This window comes from Gobio gobio (genome assembly GCF_949357685.1).
Source record: "Gobio gobio genome assembly, chromosome: 21".
NCBI classification, from domain to species: Eukaryota; Metazoa; Chordata; class Actinopteri; order Cypriniformes; family Gobionidae; genus Gobio; species Gobio gobio.
In genome coordinates this window covers 32,591,304-32,616,674 of record NC_137117.1, presented here as the reverse complement: position 1 = coordinate 32,616,674, position 25,371 = coordinate 32,591,304, and the positions used below count along the sequence as shown (strand labels likewise).

At 38.7% G+C, this 25,371-nt stretch overlaps 1 protein-coding gene across 1 annotated transcript in view; it reads left to right on the top strand.

Annotated features, from left to right (window-relative positions):
* The window catches only part of cntn3a.2 (contactin 3a, tandem duplicate 2), a gene marked incomplete at its 5' end in the record, with an annotated part of 80,216 nt that extends 55,471 nt beyond the window's left edge, over nucleotides 1-24,745 (top strand). The window contains 10 exons of the mRNA XM_079802543.1: nucleotides 6,340-6,457; nucleotides 8,567-8,725; nucleotides 9,076-9,225; nucleotides 10,535-10,605; nucleotides 10,913-11,147; nucleotides 13,347-13,456; nucleotides 13,877-14,063; nucleotides 14,940-15,052; nucleotides 15,417-15,582; nucleotides 24,026-24,745. Of these exons, the coding sequence (XP_079658669.1) occupies nucleotides 6,340-6,457; nucleotides 8,567-8,725; nucleotides 9,076-9,225; nucleotides 10,535-10,605; nucleotides 10,913-11,147; nucleotides 13,347-13,456; nucleotides 13,877-14,063; nucleotides 14,940-15,052; nucleotides 15,417-15,582; nucleotides 24,026-24,126 (1,410 nt within the window). The 3' untranslated portion in view covers nucleotides 24,127-24,745. The remainder of the gene's footprint in view (nucleotides 1-6,339; nucleotides 6,458-8,566; nucleotides 8,726-9,075; nucleotides 9,226-10,534; nucleotides 10,606-10,912; nucleotides 11,148-13,346; nucleotides 13,457-13,876; nucleotides 14,064-14,939; nucleotides 15,053-15,416; nucleotides 15,583-24,025) is intronic.
* Between the last annotated feature and the right edge of the window lie 626 nt (nucleotides 24,746-25,371).

The window sequence follows — 25,371 nt, the reverse complement described above, 5'->3', positions numbered from 1 at the left end:
TTATTAGCACCCCCTGAAAAGGCATAAGATCTGTAGGCTATATGTTTGTTTACTGTTAGTTGTATAATGTGCTGTGTATGTTAAAGGGTTAGTTCACCTAAAAATGAAAATTCTGTCATTAATTACTTACCCTCATGTCGTTCGACACCCGTAAGACCTCCGTTGATCTTCGGAACACAAATGAAGATATTTTAGTTGAAATCTGATGGCTCTGAAAGGCCTCCATTGGCACAATGCACGGTTCACTCTCAAGACCCTTAAAAGGTACTAAAGACGTCGTTACAAAGTCCATCTCACTACAGTGGTTCTACAATAACTTTATGAATCGGCGAGAATAGTTTTTGTGCGCAAAAAACCCTAAATAACGACTTATATAGTGATGACGATTTCAAAACACGGCATCATGAAGCTTCGAAGCGTTATGAATCAGTGAGTCGAATCATGATTCGGATCGCGTGTCAAAACGCCAAACTGCTGAAATTTGGCGATCCAAACTGCTGATTCGACTCACTGATTCATAACGCTTCGAAGCTTCATGATTCCGTGTTTTGAAATCGTCATCACTATATAAGTTGTTATTTAGGGTTTTTTTTCCGCACAAAAACTATTCTCGCCGATTCATAAAGTTATTGTAGAACCACTGTAGTGAGATGGACTTTGTAACGACATCTTTAGTACCTTTTAAGGGTCTTGAGAGTGAACCGTGCATTGTGCCAATAGAGGCCTTTCAGAGCCATCAGATTTCAACTAAAATATCTTCATTTGTGTTCCGAAGATCAACGGAGGTCTTACGGGTGTCGAACAACATGAGGGTAAGTAAGTAATGATTAATTTTTGGGTGAACTAACCCTTTAATGATAATGCAACAGAGAGAGCGAGTTTGTGAATGAAACGTTAATGCGCACTTCTTATGGTTTGTTTGTTCAGCTCTTACTGAGATTTTTTGAGGTGAAAAAGGACGCCATAAACTTCATAAACCATCATTCTGTGTCCAAAAACATCTTGGGACAAGGTTTCACACTAACAGCTGTAAGACAGTAAGACAGTTAGTTACTCCGTTTGTTTGCACGAGTTAGCAACAGTAACTATGTAATTGGATAGGTCAATTATGAGTTAAACATCACGTCATCATTGTGTATTGGACATTGCCAACCTTGGGGAATGAAGGTGGATTGCACTTATTAAATGTTTAGAGATTAAATTATTGTTGGGTTGAAAAAAATGACATGCCTAGGGTCACTAGCAACCCTATACACATTTTACAAAAGAATATATTAGAAAATAGTAGGGGTGTGCATTGGGACTGCCCTCACAATTCGATTCGATTACGATTCACCAGGTAACGATTCGATTCTACGATCCATTGCGATGCATCAAAATTCTACTGCACACAACAAGGCAAATTTTTAATCAGTCATGAGGCAATACAAGCAGTCAGATATTGAACAACAGATTTTATTGGCTGCTATGTGTGTATTATCACTCTCCTGTATCTTTGACATAAATGTCATTAAATAAAATAAAATTGAATGGTACAGGGTATTGGATATGGCATTTTCAAACCTGAAAAAGAAAACATAAGTCACTGCTTTCAGTGCTTTGAATGAGAAATGTTTCTCTTCTCTGCTTTAGAACCATTTGAAATTAAATAGAGCAATAATAACAGCCAACTTTTTCCAGCAGTGAACATAAGTGTTTTAATTAATCAGTAATCTCCCTCCGCCTCAGCCATCTTGATTGTTGTTGTTATGACCCCGGAAGTAATTGAAACTTCACAACTTTATTGTCCAACTCAAGGCCAGAAAATAAACGACGACATAATCGATTATGGCACTTAGCCGCATCGATGCTGAATCGTGCATGCCCCGCATTGCGATGCATTGCCGAATCGATTATTGCTGACACCACTTGAAAATAGACATTCTTTTAGGGTAGTAAATTACATCCCAGTGCACCAAGGCTACATTTATTTGATCAAAAACACAGTAAACATTGTGAAATATTATTACAATTTCAAATAGCTGTTTTTTTTATTCACAGAAGTTTATTTCTGTGATGGCAAAGCTGAATTTTCACCATCATTACTCCAGTCTTCAGTGTCACATGATCCTTCAAAAATCATTGATGATTTGATGCTCAGGAAACAAAACAGTTGTGCTGCTACATATTTTTTTGTGGAAATGCATTTTTTTTTTTTTTACATTTATTTGAAATAGAAATCTTTTTAGCTTTATCAATGTCTTTCCTGTCACATTTGATGCATCCTTGCGTAATAAAATAATGAATTTATATATTTTTTTTAAAAGAACTTCTTTAAAATCCCCATACTTTTAAACGGCAGTACAAGTCGCACAATGTTTTCATATTGTGGCAGTATGACATATTGATAGAATGAATTGATTGAAGTCTTTTCTTAAATTGTCTATTCAGTGCTTTCATCTTCCACAATGTAATTTACTTATCTTCTTATAGGCTACATGCAATTAATCAGCATATAAGTTAATAAGATTCAAAAATTTTATCAATTGACAGCCCTTGTTTTAATATTAAGAATGAAAGTTTGTTTATCAGAAAGTACTTTACTGTAATTATTAGGGGCCAAGCACCGAAGGTGCGAAGGCACCTATTGAAACCGTTCCTGTTCTTATTATTATTATTCATCTTCTTCTTCTTCTTCTTCTTCTTCTTCCGCCACGAAGTCTATGGCAGCCCATAGAACCGTATGGTAAAAAGTTGTGAAATTTGGCACACTAATAGAGGACAGTCTGAAATGTCACCGTAACAAATTTGGAGTCTCTAACTCAATCCCTCTAGCGCCACCATCAGTCCAAAATTTGACTCATGTTTATGCTAATAACTTTTGAACCATAAGGGCTAGAAACAAAATTCTTTTTTCCTCTGATTCCTTGGCTCAACGCGATTCGACACGATAACCATATGACGTCATTTTCCGTCATAAAAATTTTCCCGCCATTTTGAATTTTCCGAAAAACCTACTTTTGCGAACTCGTCCTAGACGGTTCATCCGATTTGTACGAAAATTGAACCAGATCATCTTCAGACCATGCTGACAAAAAATCTTGCAAATCAAGTTGATTCGTCAAATCGTTTTTGATAAACGCGCACACAAATTTTACGTAGCGGTTGCAAAAACCCACTTAAGGCTATATCTCCGAAACGCTTTATCGTATTCAAACCAATCTTGGTACGTGTCATCACAAGCATGACTTGAGGCAACATGCAGCGTTTCGGCCCAGCGCCACCTACTGGTCCGGAGATACTAAAAATGGCTATTTTTGCTTATAACTTTTGAACCGTTTGTCCAAAAATCATAAAAGTAGTCTCGTTAGATTCAGGACCGCATGCCGTGTCGTTTGATATTCAATTTTACCATATCGGCCATTTTGGCTCTCGGCCATTTTGAATTATGTGCTAAAATGCTATATTTTACAAACTCATTAGTCTATCGTTATGAAACTTGGTATGTGTCTTCCGCACCATGCTTTGAAGGTACTCAAAAAGTGTTGGGGCAGTGCCACCTTGTGGTCAAAGGTTATAACAAAATTTACAAAAATGCTAATAACTTTTGATTAAATTAGCTTAGTTTAATGAAACTGGTCATAATACATTCATTGGCTCATGCCGATTCAATTGCACCCTATGACGTCATTTTCGGTCATGACAATTTCCCCGCCATTTTTAATTTTCCAAAAAACCTACTTTTGCGAACTCGTCCTAGACGGTTTGTCCGATTTGCACAGAAATTGAACCATATCATCTTCAGACCATGCTGACAAAAACTCTTGCAAATCAAGTTGATTTGTCTAATCGTTTTCGATAAAGGCGCACACAAATTTTGCGTAGCGGTTGCAAAAACACTCATAAGGCAATATCTCCGCAATCCTTTATCGTATTCAAACCAATCTTGGTACATGTCATCACAAGCATGACCTGAGGCAACATGCAGCGTTTCGGCGTAGCGCCACCTACTGGTCTGGAGATACAAAGAATGGATATTTTTGCTTTTATCATTTTTTTAACCGTTTGTCCAAAAATCATAAAAGTTGTCTCATTAGATTCAGGACCGCATGCCGTGTCGTTTGATATTCAATTTTACCATATCGGCCATTTTGGCTCTCGGCCATTTTGAATTATGTGCTAAAATGCTATATTTTACAAACTCATTAGTCTATCGTTATGAAACTTGGTATGTGTCTTCCGCACCATGCTTTGAAGGTACTCAAAAAGTGTTGGGGCAGTGCCACCTTGTGGTCAAAGGTTATAACAAAATTTACAAAAATGCTAATAACTTTTGATTAAATTAGCTTAGTTTAATGAAACTGGTCATAATACATTCATTGGCTCATGCCGATTCAATTGCACCCTATGACGTCATTTTCGGTCATGACAATTTCCCCGCCATTTTTAATTTTCCAAAAAACCTACTTTTGCGAACTCGTCCTAGACGGTTTGTCCGATTTGCACAGAAATTGAACCATATCATCTTCAGACCATGCTGACAAAAACTCTTGCAAATCAAGTTGATTTGTCTAATCGTTTTCGATAAAGGCGCACACAAATTTTGCGTAGCGGTTGCAAAAACACTCATAAGGCAATATCTCCGCAATCCTTTATCGTATTCAAACCAATCTTGGTACATGTCATCACAAGCATGACCTGAGGCAACATGCAGCGTTTCGGCGTAGCGCCACCTACTGGTCTGGAGATACAAAGAATGGATATTTTTGCTTTTATCATTTTTTTAACCGTTTGTCCAAAAATCATAAAAGTTGTCTCATTAGATTCAGGACTGCATGCCGAGTCGTCTGATATTCAATTTTACCATATCGGCCATTTTGGCTGTCGGCCATTTTGAATTATGTGCTAAAATACAAACGCATTAGTCTATCGTTATGAAATGTGGTATGTCTTCCGCACCATGCTTTGAAGGTACTCAAAAAGTTTTGGGGCAGTGCCACCTTGTGGTCAAAGGTTATAACAAAATTTACAAAAATGCTAATAACTTTTGATTAAATTAGCCTAGTTTAATGAAACTGGTCATAATACATTTATTGGCTTATGCCGAGAATATAGATACTAATTTTACCATATTTGGTCAAACATACTGTCCTCAATATTCTTATTTGATCAAAACCTACTTTTTCAAACTCATCCTAGACCGTTTGTCCAATTTCCACCAAAATCAAATCGTATCATCTTCAGACTGTGTCAATAAAAAGTTAGGGATTTTGCATCAATAGATGAAACCGTTTTTGTAAACCGCAGCGACGAAGTTGAGGCATGATGCCAAAATGACTCTTGAGGCTGTATCTCTGCAATGCTTTGACATATTGGCATCAAACTTTGCATGTGTCATTGTTCCCTTATTCTGACCACACCACATACATTTCGTAACTGTGCCACCTATTGGTCAAAAGTGATAAACCATTAACTTATATTATCAGTGACTCTATATATGATATTTCAGCCATTTTGCCTAATCTTCTTAAACTGTATAATTGTTCATTGTTGCAGTTGGTCTGACACTCTCAGACTACAAAGCATTTTTCAGCCTTTTGCCTAAAATCATCTTAAAATGTGATTAATTGCTCATTGATGCAGTTGATCTGACACTGCCAGCCATTTTGGCATGTCATGTCTTCTTCTTTGCGCTTGGCCCCGGTATTGCTGCTTGCAGCTATATTTATGATTATAACTTTATAATGTACGAAAATTCTGATGCTCTCTTTACTTGATCATTTCATGTATCATCATGATTATGTGGAACATTAAGTGGAAATATCTTTATTACTTTACCTGTTTTCACAGCACTTCATCTATTCCCTTGATTGAGTACTTTAAAATTTCACCTCCACTCTTATGAACAACGTTCTTCATCTTTATTAGATTAACAAAGGCATTTAATTGTTGTGCGTGGATTTAGTATTCATCACTTGCACAGTTTCGTATCACAGGGTTTCGGCACACTGAATCCAATCACACTACCTCTTAAATGTGATTAAGCTCTAATTAGCCAATTAGCGAGTGAGTTTGGTAGCCGGGTTCTGTGCGGTGCTGAAGGAGCCTAAGGGTTGGCCAGAGGGAATGTTTATCCATGACGGACGTTTCAAACGTAGCAGTGAACAGCCTTTGCCAAAAGTCATCCATTAGCTGTGGAGTTGAGCCACATTTTCATTCCCAAACCCAGCAGGGTGTCTACACTTACTACATCACTTGCTGGGGAATATAGCAAACAACTCACACATCTTCCTGTCGCTTTAAAGTCTCAGCTGATCGAGTGGATAGTAATGCGTATGTGTGTGTTGTTTATATCTCTAGAGTACATCTGGAGATTTGATGATACGGAATATACAGCTGAAACACGCCGGAAAGTACGTCTGTGTGGTCGACACGGATGTCGAGAGTTTATCTGCTGCAGCTATTTTAATCGTGAAAGGTAAGGGAACGACGGCCAGGCATTGGGAGGAGCTTCAAATGTAGGGTTGGGATTTGGAAGGAAAATCTGATAGAAAGACGAAAATGCTGTCCTTGCTTTGCCGAGGAAATGTATCTGTCTGCTGAATTGATCCGTTATTACATGTTCCATTAGATGTAATTAGAGGAACATATCAAAGCTGTTTATCAAAGGTCACAAATGAGTTTTAGCGGGATCAATATCTTTCAATTGAAACTAGATTGGCATGCCAACTTTTACTGCCAGAGCCTATAATAATGCTTTATAACCGAGTGTAAAATTAGCAATTGCTGCAAGCACAAAACGCAAGTAAAAAAGGCTATAGCGAGCGAATAAAATTGGATTAAATCAGTGGCCCACTAAAGGGCCTCACTTAAAATGACTTAAATTATGACAAAACAAGTATTAATATCAGCTAAAACAACTAAAAATCAAAATATATCTTTTTTTAAAAACATTTTTTATTAGTTTTATTTATTTTTCTTTGAAGAACCAGATTTTCTACCTTTCTAAAGGTCTGAGCCAAAGTATAAACGTGTGATTTCTGTTAGGGGTGTAACGATACCCTCATGTCACGATTCGATACATATCACGATACTGACCTCACGATACGATACGATATGGTAAAACGTTTACAAAAAAAATACTTTTGATTAAAATGCTAAATTTGGGATTACATTGGGGGGGTGGAAATGAATAGGCTTTGACTTGGTGCTGGTAACCCAATGCCCCACCAGAATAAAAATATTCTGAAAATTGCATTATTACACATTATATTCAACATTATATATTCAAAATCATATATGGCAGCAGCCATATCACCCTGTAGCCCACGACTGCTTTCCCACTGAAGCTAAGCAGGGTTGAGCCTGGTCAGTATCTGGATGGGAGACCTCCTGGGAAAACTAGGTTGCTGCTGGAAGAGGTGTTAGTGAGGCCAGCAGGGGCTGCTCACCCTGTGGTCTGTGTGGGTCCTAACGCCCCAGTATAGTGATGGGGATACTACTGCAACAAGCACCGTCCTTCGGATTAGACGTTAAACCAAGGTCCTGACTCTCTGTGGTCATTAAAAATCCCGGCATCCTGGCCAACTTTGCCCATTGGCCACTGTCCATCATGGTCTCCTAATAATCCTCATACACTGATTGGCTTCATCACTCTGTCTCCTCTCCACCAGTCAGCTGGTGTGTGGTGGGCGTTCTGGCGCAATATGGCTGCCGTGGCATCATCCAGGTGGAAGCTGCACATTGGTGGTGGTTGAGGAGATTCCCCCCTTCCATGTAAAGCGCTTTTAGTAACAAATAATTAAATCATTGTAGTTTAATTTTAATAATGGATATACATTTTTCTAGTTATGCCAAGCTCTAAAAATATATGAAATTGTGAGCATTCTTAAAAATCACAGACCCTAATCTTTATCCAGTAAAGGATGAACTGGAAAAGTCATTGGTGAAAAGAGCAGGAAGCCTGATGAGCATTCAGCTCCTGAAACTTATGAAATTCTGCTGTTATTACAGATACTAGGAGTGACTGGCTTTTAAATATAATTATGGACAATGGAGGGCCTTGGTGCCAAAAGGTTGAGATTCACAGGTTTTAATCGTGTTAATGTTAGTCCAAAAATGTATAATTTGTGTATATGTATAAAAAATGTATAAAAAAGAAACAAAGACCGTCTGATCTCATAAGTGATGTTGCGAGTGACACAATGACCCGTGCTGACAAAACCACAAAAGATTATGCTTCATTTCTTTATATTTTCCCCCAAAAGAGTGTGAACTTAACAAAGCAAGACAGCTCTCTGCACATTTTAATTGGAAGAACCAATTAGAGAAGTGCAGAGAAATGCCTGCTTCCAGACGTGCTAAGAAAACAACTCAAGCTTTGTTATGATTCTCAAAGAGATCTAGTGTTCCCACAAAAGCAACAGCTTAAAATGTAATACACCTTTTAGAGACTGGCCTTATATCACAGAGCTTAGTGAGGCGATTAGAGGAGAGCTTCCTGGCAGGGGGTGAGTAAGGTTAGATGTCAGTTTAGGTAACTTCATTTCTAATGGCTAATTCACCGCTAATTGTCTGATTGAATCAGGTCCCCCAGGAGCTCCAGATGGTGTAACAGTGGAGGAGATCACGGACAGCACGGCTCAGCTTTCTTGGAGACCCGGCCAGGATAATGGCAGCCCCATCACAAGCTATATCATCCAGGCCAAGACAGCCTTCACAGTGGGCTGGCAAGCGGTGAACACGGGTAACAATACAGGATTAGCTAAAGCTAGTCAAGCGGAGCATCAATTCAGCGAGAGGCTGAAATTACCATAGCACGTCTCATGTGCTTTTTAGAAAGAAGCTTATGCTTGCTTTGAGTACATATAAGGGCCTCTAAGTACTAACGCAAAACGACTTAATCTGGTCTCTTGCCCTGCCACTCAAATTCGAATTCATTGGAACACCATCCCACCCAGAACACGTTTTTACGTTTCGTGACATTTCTGGCTTACTGTAAACATTGGCTCAAAATTAGGCTGCTGTTGTTGACTTTTCGGCGCTGTGCAATCCAGGTCTTTACGGTTAAACCAGGGCTTTTCTTTTTGCTCTCAGTCCCGGAGGTGATTGACGGCAACACCTTGACGGCAACGGTGGTGGATCTGAACGCATGGGTGGAGTACGAGTTCAGAGTGTTGGCCAGAAACAGCGTCGGCGTGGGGGAACCGAGTCCCGCATCTCTTAAAACCAGAACTGAAGATGCAGGTGAGATGCAGGTGTTCGTTCATAAAATAAGTCATATCATAAAATAACCTTTAAATTGTGTTTTCGTCATGACGTGTTCATTCATTTCAGACAAAGAATAGCAACGTTTCCACTGAATGCTAACATTGTGATGAGTTATGTTATGAATTATGTTGTGAATTCTTTATGGTTTGGTTATTCGTTGGGTGTGTTTTAGTGCATTGTTGCAGAAAGGGCGCATTCACAACATGGCATACACATTCTGACTCGCATGTAACTGCACTCAAATCATTATGGCAGAGTTTGGGGTTGGAACGATTTTGTTATATTTTTAAAAGAAGTTTATTTTGTTCAAAAATGCTGCAAAGAATGCATAGTAATACATATTTTTAATTGATTGCAAATATTTAAAATAAATGTTTTCTAATATAGTCTAAAAAGTAATTTATTCCTGTGATGCAAAGCTGAATTTTCAGCATCATTACTCCAGTGATCCTTCAGAAATTATTCTGATATGATGATTTGATGCTCAAGAAACACTTGTTATTATATCATTAATCCTCAGGATACTTTGATGAAAACACACTCGTTAATAATTAACAAAGTGGTCAGAAGCTAACTAGAACGAAAGTCATCATGAAATAAAAATGGACAATTGTTATTTTTGGACTATCGCAGTGTTTATCATAAATTATTAACCGTGCACATCACTGTCATCATTTTTAATCAAAATAACTTCCCCTCCTAGTTGCAGCGACATCTCTTCTCTTCTCTGATGTGTTTACCGTTTCACAATAGAAAAGAAAAGATCTCAAACTTTCGTGTTGATTTTAAGCACGCCACAGATGTAACTGGCAGAGTATTCTTGACTTGATAGAATGGCCAGTGATAATTTCATCCTCAAAAGGTATAAATTCCCCATCAGATTAGCCTGCCAATCAGAACAGGGCTTGCCAGATCGAGAAAGAGCAATCCAGTTCTGTGTGGCGGCCCGTGGGTGTGCTGTCTGAGGTTGAATTCACCAATGTTTAAGTGCCCGTATTCTTCATATGACCATTCCTCAAGCGCCTCTTTGTATAATATAGAACGAATTCTTCGAACATTACTGTTGAGAGGCTCTTGGCAAATGGTGAAATTCACTAGAAACAAAGCCAGTTAACTCAGACGCTGCCCACAGAATCTTTTAAAAGCAGTTGCTAAGGGACCGGAGCTTTGTTTCTTTTGATACTTGATAATGAGGCTTTGAGTAAAAGAAAAAATAAATGAAACAATGAGGACGGCTGCATCTTTCTGCTGTACTGAAAACATGGCTGTTTTCTCTTTATTTCAGTTCCTGACACGGCCCCCACCGATGTCGGAGGTGGGGGTGGTTCCAAGTCAGAGTTGGTAATAACATGGGAGGTAAGTCATCTGTCTATATTATCACTCCCTCTGTGCGAGGTAATAGTTTTGGCTAATTAAATGGAATTGAATGGGGGTGTTTATTACCTCAGTCAAAGCCAAGCCTGTTTTCCATCTGGGCCCTTTACTCCCGTAATGGCATTCAATTCAGATTTGGTTGTATATTAGAAAGCGGTTCATTTGCGCTCTCGAGAGGTTGCATCACTTTGCAGAAACTGTGGGATTTGGAAAGGCACTGGGTGTGAACCTGAGGCAGAATCTGGTCTGTATGTTTTAATATCACTATAGTTTTTTGTTTCCCTCCCAGCCTGTGCCTGAAGACCTACAAAACGGAGATGGATTCGGCTACATCATCGCTCTCCGGACGCTGGGAGAGGTCAACTGGACGCACGCCGTCACCTCCGCACCGGCTCAGTCCCGTTACGTGTACAGGAACGAGAGCATCCTGCCCTTTTCTCCATTTAGCGTCAAAGTGGGTGCCTACAACACCAAAGGCCAGGGACCGTTCAGCCCCGTTACCATTGTGTTCTCAGCTGAGAATGGTGAGGACCGCCAGTCGCATTATGAGCAGCACACAAACGTTTACCTTTCTCTGTCATTTCCAGCGTTTTCAATTGATTTTTCTCTTTGCTGTGTTACTGTATTTATCTGTCTTTTGTAAGGTGCATAAAACATTCAAGAACAGAAGCTGGAATTGATTCTGCTTTTACCACCAGCACCATATTATGCGCAGCACTGAAAGAACATAGCATTTTGTAACAAATGGTCAAGGAAAAGAGATTTAGAATTCATAATGTTGTATCATTTGATTGGTTTCTCCAACAATTGATGGCAATTTTCTGTTCTTTTAGCAATAATTTGTCACTTCTTAACAGGAAGTATACTTGGTATTTTGCAAAATGTCCAATAATCTTTTTGCAGTAACTACAGAGTAAAGCATGTACTATAACAGCTGGACATAATGCTATGTTGTAAATGTCAGGTGGTTTTACCAGTGTTGGAATCTTTTAGCTGGTTAGGATCCGTGTGCGCGTGGAGTGACGGGCGGACAGCGTTGTGTCAGGAAACTACAGCATTAATTGAATTCCTGTACAGATAATATTCCTTTGTGTCACTCAGCTATCTCGTTAAAATAAAAACCATTAATTTACCGTTTTAGAGACAAAGGGTTTTGCATCAGGCGTTTACAAATGACTTTCATCAGCCTCAGATTTGTGCTTCTCATCTCATCTTGTCTCTTCTCGTCTAGTCTTGCCTCTTCCCCTCTTTCTGTCTCCTCTCATCCCTTCTTTTCTAGTGTCGTCGTTTCAACTTTTCTCCTTGTTGTATCCTAGTTCTTCTCTTCTCATCTCCTCTACTCTCTTCCCTTCTCTTGATCTCGTCTTTTCTCAACTTGTCTCCTCAGGTTTCATCTCATCTCTTTCAGTTTTGTCTCGTTTACATCTCTCTTTGCTGCATCCTCTTCTCTTCTCATCTCTATTATTTCAGTCTTGTCTCATTTTGGTCTTCTTGTCTCATCTCGTCTCATCTCATCTAATTTCATCTCGTCTTTTCTCTTTCTGTCCTGTTTCGGTTCATCTTATTTTTTCAGTCCCGTTTCAGCTTGTTTCTTTGTTGTATCCTAGTTCTTGTCTTCTCATCTCCTCTAATCTCTTCCCTTCTCTTGAGCTTGTCTTTTCTCAACTTGTCTCCTCAGGTTTCTTCTCATTTCTTTCTGTTTTGTCTTGTTTACATCTCTCTTCATTGCATCCTCTTCTCTTCTCATCTCTATTCTTTAAGTCTTGTCTCATATTGGTCTTCTTGTCTCACCTTGTCGTCGTTTCGGCTTGTCTCCTTGTTGTTTGTAGTTCTTCTCTTTTTGTCTCCTCTATTCTCTTCCCTTTCTCTTGATCTTCTCTTTTCTTGTTTCTTCTTCGCTCTTTTTATCTCATCTCATCTCATCTCATTCAGTTTTGTTTCTGTCTTGTCTTGTTTCATCTTATTTTTGCTCTTCTTTTCTCTTTCAGTCCCTTTTTGGCTTCTCTCCTTGTTGCACTCTAGTTCTTCTCTTTTTGTCTCCTCTAGTCTCTTCGCTTCTCTCATTTCTTCTTCGCTCTTTTTATCTCATCTCATCTCTTTCAGTCTCATCTAGGCTTCTCTCCTTGTTCTGTCGTAGTTCTTCTCGCTTCCTTTAGTCTCTTCACTTCTCTTGAGCTTGATCTGGTCTTCTCTCATTATCTCTTTTCTTTCAGTTTTGTCTCATTTACATCTCCCTTTGTTGCATCCTCTTTTCTTCTTGTCTCTTCTTTCAGTCTTTTCAGACTTTTTTTCTCTTCTGTTCTCTTCTCTTTCAGTAGTTCTTTCATTTTTCATCTCCTCTAATCTCTTCCCTTCTTTGAATTTTGTATTTTCTCATCTTGTCCTCTCTTGGTTTATCTCATCTCTTCTCTTTTAGTCTTGTCTCTCCTCATTGTATCCTGTTCTCTTTTCTTCTTGTTTCTTCTCTTTCAGTCTTTTCTCATTTTGGACTTCTCTCCTCATAGTCTTATCTATACTTATCTCTACTGTCTCATCTCATCTCATCTCTTTTTTTTCAATATTGTCTAGTTTTTCTCTTCTCTTTCTCTTCTCTCATCTCTTTTCTCTCTCATCTACTATTTTCTTTTTGCCTTTCTGTCTTGTCTTGATTCATCTTCTCAATTCTCCTCTTCTCTTCTGTCTTTATGTATTCATCTTTTTTCTCTTTTTATCTTTCCTCTCAGAGCCCAGTGGCGTCCCAGACGGCGTGTGGGCCAGAAGCATTTCTGCCACTGAAATTGAAGTGAGCTGGCACATTCTCAGCGCTTCCTCAGAAAGAGTGTTGGGCTATGAGGTGCGTCCCTTCTTCTAAATGGAAATGACTCTTTGTCCGGTTTTGAAATGCACCGTGGGTTCTGTCAGAGCCTGTCATCTCCCACGCTGCACCTCAAAGTTGCCTCTGTACCCATGGAAACGCTCCATTTGAAAATAAGAACAGGGCACCCTGTTCTTACCGTATGCATGGGGGGCCCTCTCTGCAGCATGGGCGAAATGGCTTTTCTTCATCTTTTTTAAGGACAGAGAACACATTACACATTCCTCTCTGAAACTCTTCATCCATGTCACCCCAAACCCATGTATGGAGAGAAAAAAAAAAGTAAAATACTCCTGAATAATGATTCTCCTGCACTGAACATAATGGCACTGTAGCATTATATCCTCGAGTCTTTAGATCCCACAGGCTGTGTTTTCTCTCTGTTGCTCTTGAAATCAGGTGGTGTACTGGGAGGATGATACAAAACCAGAGACCATGGGCAAAGTCAGAGTGTCTGCCAATCAGAACAAGGTTAACATCAGTAGTCTGAGAGGATACACTCAGTATTTCCTGACAGTGAGCGCTTTCAACACGGCGGGCACTGGCCCTCTCTCTCCTACTATCAATGTGACCACCAAAAAGTCCCGTGAGTATACGCTTGTTCAATTATCCGTTCATTTAGGCCTCTTCTGCAGATATATAAAAATTATTGTAAATGTAGAATTGTCCGTTTTATTGTTTAAACGAGATAAAGAAACCTGTCTTTTGACAAACACTACTGTTCAAACGTTTGAGGTCGGTACATTTTTAAGGCATTTATAACAGTAATATTGTCAAAAATTATTATTAGACTTTCAAAGAACTGTTTCCCATTTTAATATATTTTCAATTGTAATTTATTCCTGAATTTTCAGCATCATTTCTCCAGGCTTCAGTGTTGCACAATTCTTCAGAAATCATTCTAATATGCTGATTTGCTGCTCAAGAATCAATAATTTTACTGCTTAATTTTTTTTTTCTGGAAACTGTAATACATTTTTTCAGGATTACTTGATGAATAGAAAGCTCAAACGAACAGCATTTATTTTTAAATATATATATTTTTTGTAACATTATAAATGTTCTTTACTGTCACTTTTGATCAATTTAATAAATACTGTATTAGCAGAATGAAAGTTTTAATTTCTTTGAAGACATTCTTACTGATCCCACACTTTCCCCCTCATATTGATCCAAGACTTTTTTTCTCATGGAAAACAAAAATAGACTTTTAAACAAATGTTCACGCTGCTTTTTCTCATACAACTAAAGAATTCAGTGATAAGCAAAATTACTAGTAAAAGTACCTTTAAAGTAGTCCTCAACTTGTGTGCTATATATTCATAAAGTTTGGAGTGACAGAAAAGTTGGGTTGAACTATCTATGTCGAGTAATGAACAAACAGACAGCCAGGCGCCTCTCTCAGGTCTTTCTCAGTGATGTCTTCACATGCACAGTAGCTAATTGCTGTGTTTCCCCTCAGCACCCGGGCAGCCACCTTTGAACGTGGAGTGGAACCTGATTGGCTCTAAGCTCACTGTTCATTGGGAGCCTGTCATTTCTCTGGAGATGGAGTCAGATGTTACTGGGTATCAGGTAAGTGCTTCCCAGCAATGTAAACCTCAAAGCCAACTGTAAGGCATTATTTTCACATAATCCTATTAGCGTGTTCTATTCCAGTGAGCATTTAGGAAACAACTATATGAAAGTGCTTATATTATTTCTCTTGTTGGACCATTACCCACCCTAGTGGTAACGGAAATTAAAAATAAAACTAATCTCTAATGCAGATCCACGACATATATGCTGTAGAGTATAGCGAAAACACCAGGTGTGCCAATAAACACTGCGGTTCCCCACAGTGTATGATAATTTGATTTTACTTCCTTTATCGTCTAAAATAGCTTGTGCTGAATAAATCGAAGTGGTTGTTAGCACCTCTCTCATTTGGTCTCCCCAGGTGACTTACAGAAGGAACCGGCATAAAGAAATTAACTCAATAACAACAAATCTGACCTCAGTGGAGCTCACTCTTCCAGCAGATGACGATTACATCATTCAGATTCGAGCGCTGAGCGACGGAGGGGAAGGCATGCCGACCGAACCCATCAACATACATAAACTTAGTAAGATCAAGCTATTTTTTTTTTTAAATATCAGTAATTCGATACATTATTGCTTTGTTTTGTTTGTTTTTTTGTAGTCCTATGTACAGTACACTACTGTTCAAAAGTTTTGGAGTCTATATATTTTTCAAGAAATTAATAATTGTATTCAATAAGGACACATTTAATGAATCAAAAGTAAAGACATTTATAGTGTCACAAAATTATATTTCAAATAAAGGCTATTCTTATGAACATTCTATTCATCAAAGTATTCAGGATAAAAAAATGTTATCATGGTTTCCACAAACATATTAAGCAGCACGACCATTTTCAGCATTGATAATTATAATAAGAAATGTTTCTTGAGCAGCAAATCATCAGATTTTCTGAAAGATCATGTGACACTGAAGTCTGGGGTAATGATGCTGAAAATTCAGCTTTGATCACAGGAGTAAATTACATTTTAAAATATATTTAAAGAGAAAAAAAAAGTTTTTTTAAATTGTAATAATATTTTACAATATTACTGAGTTTGAGTGTTTTTGAGCATAAGACTTATTTTACAAATCTTACCAAGCTCAAACTTTTGAACAGTAGTGCAAATTAATGTTTCAGTTCTATTTCCCGTTTCCATGTTAAAGGAAATAGATAAACGATACGGCATGTAACACCTTCTTTTCACCATCCAATCAATTCCCAATGGATCAAATTAAGTCCCACCCTAAATTTTTTCTAGTCAAATATCCTGTTTCACTCTGAAGTTGTGATGTCTAAGCGGCTGAATAGTTTACTCCATGTTTTTGCCATCTATTTATTCTTGTTGACCGGTTATGAAAATGATAGGTGGGCATTAGGTCACCGTGATTTTACAGAGTAAGTCATGTTCCTAATCATCATATTTTGTTGATCCTGGAACAAAATTCCTAATCCTAACCATATCCCTACCTCTAAACCTAACCCTACCCATAACTTATCCCTAAAATAAGATGGAAAATGAATAATAGGGGTGTGACGAGACACTTAGCTCACGAGGGAGACGAGACATGAGATTGGGTTCACAAGAACAACACGAGATGAGATTTTTGCACAGTATTTTTAAGAAATCGTAAAAGACAACATTTATGACTGGAAAAATGGTCTTCAGTGTGCATTTTGAAATGTTTTAACTAATCATCTTGTAATGAGTGTAATTTCAGTTCTAATTGAGTATGAATTATCATATGCATTGAAAGACAACAATATACAAGCACTGTAAAGGTTTAGTCTCTTCAGACCTTACTGTACATGAAATATGAGCTTCCAGAACATATGTGTGACCTCCTAATTGAACTGCTTTCCACAAAAGGAATACAAAACAGTAGACAGAAATAAAAACAGTAAATAACAAAAATAAATAACACGCTCTGCAAACAGAGACCAAAGCTAAGAGATGGTTACAACTACACAGCCCAGCTAAGATAGCTTTGAGATTGAGAGACAGGCTATTGGTTGTAGCCTAATTTGCGCACATCAGGGAGCTCGCGTTTAACTTTCGATAACACATACTCTGGGTATAGTCCTTTTTTGTGTTTGTAAACAGCGATGACGTGTTTTGTGGGCGGACCCTACTACAATTACAATTCTGCAGTAGCACTCTATTGAAGCCACATAATAAAAAATAAAAGGGTAATTTCAAGTTTATATCTCACAATTTTTAATTTTTTTTTCTTGCATTTCCAACTTTATATTTCTTATATATCAGTCCCTCCAGAAAAACGTGATTATGCGATCGCATGATTTAATGCATAATCAGCCAAAGTCCGCATATTTATGCGGGGGCCGCATTTTTTCAAATATGCCACACTTTCGTCCCATAAATTGGCTATTTCCGAGTGCAAAATATGCGGGGCTAGCATGATTTCATAATCCCCGCATTTTCGTTGCAAAAAAGTCATATATGTTAGCAGAAAGTTGTTCTGAAAGTTAGCAGAAAAAATGTTCGCTTACTTCACACAAGAGCCGCCATTTCCCCCTATTGCCATGGGAACGTTTTGAAGTGACGTAATTACCCGATGCGAACGTCAACGAAAAGCTGCAAACCCCGTGGTGAAACCATAGATATCGGTGAAACCATGATGAAGCACGCAAATTCCCATTTGCCAACAAAAATAACAGGCAAAGACCGCGCAAAGCAGTTTCCCGGTGTGTTGACCAATTTCAAAACACAGCATCATGAAGCGTTATGAATCAGTGAGTCGATTCAGCGGTTTGGATCGCCAAAGTCACGTGATTTCAGCTGTTTGACACGCGATCCAAATCATGAATCGACTCGCTGATTCATAACGCTTCGAAGATTTTCCTCCACTGGTTACCCCTGTTTTTCTGCCACCACAGTGCGTGTGCAGCTGCAAGTGACGTAACCGTGACGTCGACTCCAAATTGGTCTATAGGGAGCGGCGGTGCTGAGCACGGATTCTACAAGATGGATAAGACAATTATCAAATGCTTAGGCTCTGTTGCGCAACGAATCCGCCATGGTCTTGTCAATCTGTCGTTTTACTTTTTTCACACCCCTTGTGAATAACTGATGTAGCAGCACCTAACCCTGGTTGTAAGGCTAAACTTGACATTAAAGGGATCCAGAACCATGCACTTGGGGAAATGACGTTCACCCTCCCTCACATTCACTGTTAAGGACTTGAAAATGCAACAAGCTCAAGGGGTCCTGGTGTCCCTGTTGGACCGTGTTACTTTAGAAAATTTGTGATTTATGAATTCGATTGCATCAGTTGTTTATATTTCGGCTCATTTATATCACGTCGGCATCCTTACACAATATTACATTTGCGTGCATGAGTTAAACCTGCAGGCGTGTGCAAAGCACATTCACTGCCCTCCGCTTTCAAGGCCCATGATGTAAAAGATAAATATTCAATGCCAAAGGGATATTAAACACACAGGCCCCTATAAAATAAACAATGCACAGTTGACCTCATAATGTTCTCCTCCTGTTCCCCCGAGTGAACAGCACAGGTGCAGTTTGCAGCGTAGACGCTCTGTTACTGCAGCCCACAGAGTTTAATACGCCTCTCTAAATGAGTTCTCACTGATTTGATGTGTCCTCCTCGTACACCTTTTATTCTCCGCTGGGCTAAGCAGTCTGATCTTTATTAACTAGCCCAAGCTCTCGCCATCTATCTCTGCCCGTTCGTCTCCACTCCCCCATGGATATAACGTCACAGGCTGATGCAACTGCAAGGGGCGACTCTTTTCTGTGGCTTATTGTTCACATTTTTCATTTAATGGCCTGCAATGTCTCGTTTTCACGAAGAAGCCCTGGCTTTTACGGTTGTTAATGTTGGAAAATGATTAGCTGTGCCAATAGCAAGGTTTTCCAACCTGCTTTGGCAATAATTAGTTAGTCGTTTAAATGGGAAAAACTGCTCAGTGAGCGTCTACTGTAAGTCGACGTAAATCCGCTCAGAGCACAAGACTGTCCACCACCAGATTTAGAGCTAAACACTGATAAAGCTGTAATTTCATCCTTCAATTCCCAACGATCAGGGCTTGATGCTTACTTTTTTCCAAATGTTTTATTAACAAAGTTCGGGAGGAATCCAATCAGAACGAGAGGAGACCTATATATATACACTCACCTAAAGGATTATTAGGAACACCTGTTCAATTTCTCATTAATGCAATTATCTAATCAACCAATCACATGGCAGTTGCTTCAATGCATTTAGGGGTGTGGTCCTGGTCAAGACAATCTAATGAACTCCAAACTGAATGTCAGAATGGGAAAGAAAGGCGATTTAAGCCATTTTGAGTGTGGCATGGTTGTTGGTGCCAGACGGGCCGGTCTGAGTATTTCACAATCTGCTCAGTTACTGGGATTTTCACGCACAACCATTTCTAGGGTTTACAAAGTATGGTGTGAAAAGGGAAAAACATCCAGTATGCGGCAGTCCTGTGGGCGAAAATGCCTTGTTGATGCGATAGGTCAGAGGAGAATGGGCCGACTGATTCAAGCTGATAGAAGAGCAACTTTGACTGAAATAACCACTCGTTACAACCGAGGTATGCAGCAAAGCATTTGTGAAGCCACAACACGCACAACCTTGAGGCGGATGGGCTACAACAGCAGAAGACCCCACCGGGTACCACTCATCTCCACTACAAATAGGAAAAAGAGGCTACAATTTGCACAAGCTCACCAAAATTGGACAGTTGAAGACTGGAAAAATGTTGCCTGGTCTGATGAGTCTCGATTTCTGTTGAGTCATTCAGATGGTAGAGTCAGAATTTGGCGTAAACAGAATGAGAACATGGATCAATCATGCCTTGTTACCACTGTGCAGGCTGGTGGTGGTGGTGTAATGGTGTGGGGGATGTTTTCTTGGCACACTTTAGGCCCACTTAGTGCCAATTGGGCATTGTAATGAGGTATGTTCGTGTGGGAAGAAGGAGGCGGGAACCGGCGAACAATAAACAACAAACTTTAATCAAAAAGAATACAAACAAAGTGAAAGTAAAAGCGGCAGCCCCTCACGGACGACTGCCGCACACACATAACAAAACATAAATAAAACACAAATTAAAATCCAGGCCTGGTCCTCTCTCGTCCTTCACTGGAGTCACTCGTCCTTTTATGTCTCCGTGCTCCCTCATGAGAGGACTCGAGACCGGTGTGCCTCGCAGGTGACGTTCATTCTCAATCACACACACCGATCTCGCTCGCTCCTCCCATGTCTCTCGCTCGTCCACCTCGCCACAGGCATCTTTTAAATGCCACAGCCTACCTGAGCACTGTTTCTGACCATGTCCATCTCTTTATGACCACAATGTACCCATCCTCTGATGGCTACTTCCAGCAGGATAATGCACCATGTCACAAAGCTCGAATCATTTCAAATTGGTTTCTTGATCATGACAATTTTTTTATTTTATTTAATAATTTATTTGATAGGGACAGAGACCACCAACATAGATCATTTTGACTAAACAATCTGATGTCTGTATCACAGTGTATATAGCCAAAGGCTAATTTGCAACACTTGTCCCTAGAAGGGCCTTTATCAATCAAAAACAATAAATACAAAAAGTATCTAAAAACCGATTCATACATTAATAAAACTCAAACAATAATACTCTATAACTTCCAAACATACACAATACCTTCACAATATTATAAGTGAGTACAATTCTGATTTATCTTTAACCAAGTCTTAAGTCTGGAAGAAAACATTTTAAAATCAGGAATAGTTTTAATATCAGGTGGCAATAAATTCCAGAGCTTAGAGCTTCTAACAGAAAAAGCTGTCTGACCAAAACTAGTCCTGCAGTATGGAATTTTACAATCATGGTATGTATTGCTTCTCGTAACTCTACTGCTGTTCAGTCTCTAATGAGTTCTCTAATGAGTTCTCTAACTCTAATGAGTTCACTGTACTAAAATGGCCCCCACAGTCACCAGATCTCAACCCAATAGAGCATCTTTGGGATGTGGTGGAACGGGAGCTTCGTGCCCTGGATGTGCATCCCACAAATCTCCATCAACTGCAAGATGCTACCCTATCAATATGGGCCAAGATTTCTAAAGAATGCTTTCAGCACCTTGTTGAATCAATGCCACGTAGAATTAAGGCAGTTCTGAAGGCGAAAGGGGGTCAAACACAGTATTAGTATGGTGTTCCTAATAATCCTTTAGGTGAGTGTATATATACATAGCCGACTCACCTATGTCCCTTAACAGTTTTCTGCATCCCTCCACCACCCCGACTCCTCACACTAGCCTGTTACTATCCTATTCAGAGATACGAGGGGAGTATTCTTGGTTCTGACCAAATTCTGAGCTCAGAGCCTCCCCTTTGGACAGCACACCAAATACACATATCTGATTATTTGTAAGTATGAACTAGTGAAAGGAGCACATGTGCTTTAAGTTGAAAAATTGTAACTTTAGGAGCGCAATGAAACGTAATAACTTAAGTGACATAATGACTTGATTCATTAATAAAGGGATACAAGGAAACATTTACAAGCACATTTATTTAATTTATTTATAAATACAAAAAGTAAACTAATTTGTAGCTGGTTAACTGTCAGGGTAGCGGAACGTTTGGCATGTTTATTATTGGCTTTTTTCCCAATCACATATTTTTTGTAATCATCATAAATTGCAAACCATTCGAAAGCCTAATCACTCAATAATTCATCTTGTAAAAACCATGAAATTGGACATTTCATTACCATGGAAACTGTACTTTAAAACCTTATAGTGAGCTTAATTTTTGTCAAATTAACTTGGTTCAACATATGGCTGTGATTTTCAAGCTATTTTATAAAATATATATTTTGTGTAAAATAAAAATGTTTAGTTACATTTGCTGTACAGTAAACTTAAACTTCTATAACTTTTTTACACTTTCATTTTTTGTTTTCACTTGTGAAATAATCTGCTGAGTGTCTTCTTTTAAAAGAGTCCAACCTTAGGTCTGTCAAGCATTTTTAAATTACAAATGTATTAGCTCAAAAGGTGGGTGGTGGGGGTGACAGTTAACAGGTTAAATGTTAAATATGTCTGCTTAAAAACTGTATTTGATACATATGTAATTATTTATATGGCTATTTTAATATATGTACACTGCCGTTCAAAAGTTTGGGATAGGTAAGATTTTATGTTTTTAAAATAAGTCTCTTATGCTTACCAAGGCTGCATTTATTTGATCCAAAATATAGTAAAAAAAAAAAGTAATATTGTGAAATATTATTACAATTTAACCCTTAAACCCTTAAAGGGTTTTAATTACAATAAAAACCCTTAAAAACCCCATGACTGTTTCGCCAATCATTCTTACATATTTGGGTCTTTAGCGACCCGGATCTATTTCTAACACGGATGGATCTCTACCTGCCGCGATAATATAAAACTCTCCTGATATTAGAGTAACAGAAGAATGAAATAAAGCATTTTTTGTTTCCTTTTGGAGCTTTGAAGGGTTCAGTTTGAGCAGATGTTTTATACCATCATCACTGTCCTCGTCAGAGCTCATTTCCCAGTGCATTCAGCATCTGGCTCATATTCGCCATCTCAAACATATTCTCAAAACTTTTCAGCATCTTCAAAATCAATATTTTTATCACTGGCAGCTTCTTCACCAGATCCACCATCAAGTGACAGTGACACTAGTATTTGATTGCGTACAGTACTTGCTCTGCAGTAAATCGCTGAGCCATTTCAAGCTTTGCAGATTATAATTATTATTGTTTCGTTTTCAGTCTGCAGGAAGAATGAGTGAAACGTCACTTCATTATTGTGTATCAGACATTGCCACCTTGTGGAATAAAGGTGAAGTGCACTTATTCCGTCATTAAAGATTCAATTATTATTGTGCAGAAAAAAAATATACGCACAATCTTACACACCTCGGGTCGTTAGCGACCCTATACAATTTTTACAAAAAATTTAAGGAAAAATGTATATTGTTTAAAATGAATTGATTGAGTAATACTAAGAAGGTTGATGTCTAACTTTAAAAAATGAATGAGAAGGAGGGTAGTGAGTGACGCTCCGGGTCGCTAAAGACCCGAGGTATGCATTTAAGGGTTAAAATAACAGTTTTCTATATGAATATATTTTAAAATGTAATGTATTCCTGTGATGGCAAAGCATCATTACTCCAGGCTTCAGTGTCACATGATTCTTCAGAATTCATTCTTATATGCTAATTTGCTGCTCAATAAACATTTCCTCTTATTATCAATGTTGAAAACAGCTGTTAGCATGTAAGATGCTGCTGCTGCATAAATAGTACATCAGTCCCATAGCAGATTTAGGCAGGTGGAGCTGGGGAGGTGGAGGGTTTCAGAGGAACTCTGATAGCGCGCTGCAGGACTAGCCTACAACAAAACACTGAACCAGACTATTTAAATGCTGAGCAAGCAATCTAATTGGCTGTATGATCAGCACAGGCCAATCTGCTTGTTCCATGAGTAATGATGTGATTGCTTGCAGATTGCATGTAAAGGACCTGCGCCATCTAGAGTTTCATGACCAAACTATAATAAAATCTGTATTGAATAACACGTGGATTAAATAATGGTCACTATTGGCTTAAATGTGTGTTATTCATTGATTGTGAGCTGCTCTGAAAGCACAAGCATTTAGAATGTGGGTCAGCGCCACGTTGCTACTTAGAAACATGCAGCGTTCATATTTATTAGATCATACTTTTGAAGCTTAATAATCACATTAGAGTGTATCGCGATTCCTGTTTTTCCATCCCCAAATTTAAGACCTCTTAAAATTATTCATATGTTTCCTATAACATTTAAGATTTTAATGACCTTCAATTTCCTTGCCTCTAAATATATTTTACAGTTTAAGTCGCAGATGTCAAAAGTTGAATCTCTTTGTATTTATTATTCATTACAAGTGAATCATCTTCAGCACCTTAAAGACCTGTTTTTCATGTTCCAGGTATGAGCGTACGGGGGTCCAGAGCCTGGCGACCCAGCACCATCCCCGCCTCCTTGCTTTCTATCATCGCTTTATCGACACTGCGACCGGCTTTGTGTTAACAGTCTGAAGGATCGAACGTCCTCTGAACGGTTTGATTGCCCGTTCTCTCCCTCGCAGTGGAATCGTAGGAGAGGTGCACCGAAACACTTCTGAGGCAAGATTATTGATCCATCTCTCCGTAGTTATCTGAGGCAATGCCTGGCGAACCATTTGAGAAGCGTAACGGGAAAACGTCAGCGTCACGGTGGTCGGATTTTGTGTGCATTTTATATACTGTGTATCATTGTCTCCTTTCAAGTGATCCGAGACCCTAACAAGGTTTCAGCCGAAGGTTTTTGCAGCATACCGGTGTACAAGGAGGGATGAGTCATACTACTGCACTAAGATTCCATCTTCTCATTGATCCCTCAGAACAAATGCCTTACTTCCATGTACATGCCAAAGTAGTTAACATCCTTTTACTTTTTACTAAGCATCTGTTTGTTAAAGTCGTGAATGTTTTGTAATTATCACATCATTAACTGAAGGATTAGTTGACCCAAAAGTAATTTACTTACTCTCACGTTGTTGCTGTGTGACTTTTGTTTTTCTGTGAGACACAAAAGCAGTGATTTTGGGTGCTGGGCGCTCATTCACATGCAACTATAGCACATCAGGAATGAGACTGAGACTGAGGCCATAAAAAAACACAAAAATATAAAAGTGATCCATTCAGCTTGAATGACAGGTGTCAAATCTTTCAGTCACACAAGAACTTTTGGTACATTGAAGATACATTTGGTCGATCGGATCACAAGTGGACGAAAGAGACACATTCCCGTTTACACCTGGTGTGTTAATCTGTCTTTTTGTCCACTTTTTCAATGTGAGGGTCTATGTGTGAGTAAATGTGCTTGGTACTTTTTTCGTCTTCAAACCAAATTTTGGTCTTCAGCTGACAAAGATTAAGAGTGTAATAATATTCACCCCCGTTGAGCTGCAATTGAATTAGTCCAGATGAGTCGGATTTATGAATGAATCATTCCGATTTTTTGTGAACAGGATCAACTGATTAAATGAAAAGACCTGACTCGAAAGACAGATTTAATCATGAATCGAATATGAACCTACAATGGAAACTACATATAACATCTTACATTACAGTATGTTGCTAAAAGCTGTATGACTTCAGATGACTAGGCATATAGCAAGCCATTTTTCAGTGTTTCTGTGCCAAAGTCCTCATTCACTTTCATTATATTAAACAGAGCAGCCAGTAAATTCACCTTTTGTGTTCCACGGAAGAAAGTAAGTCATTTGGAACG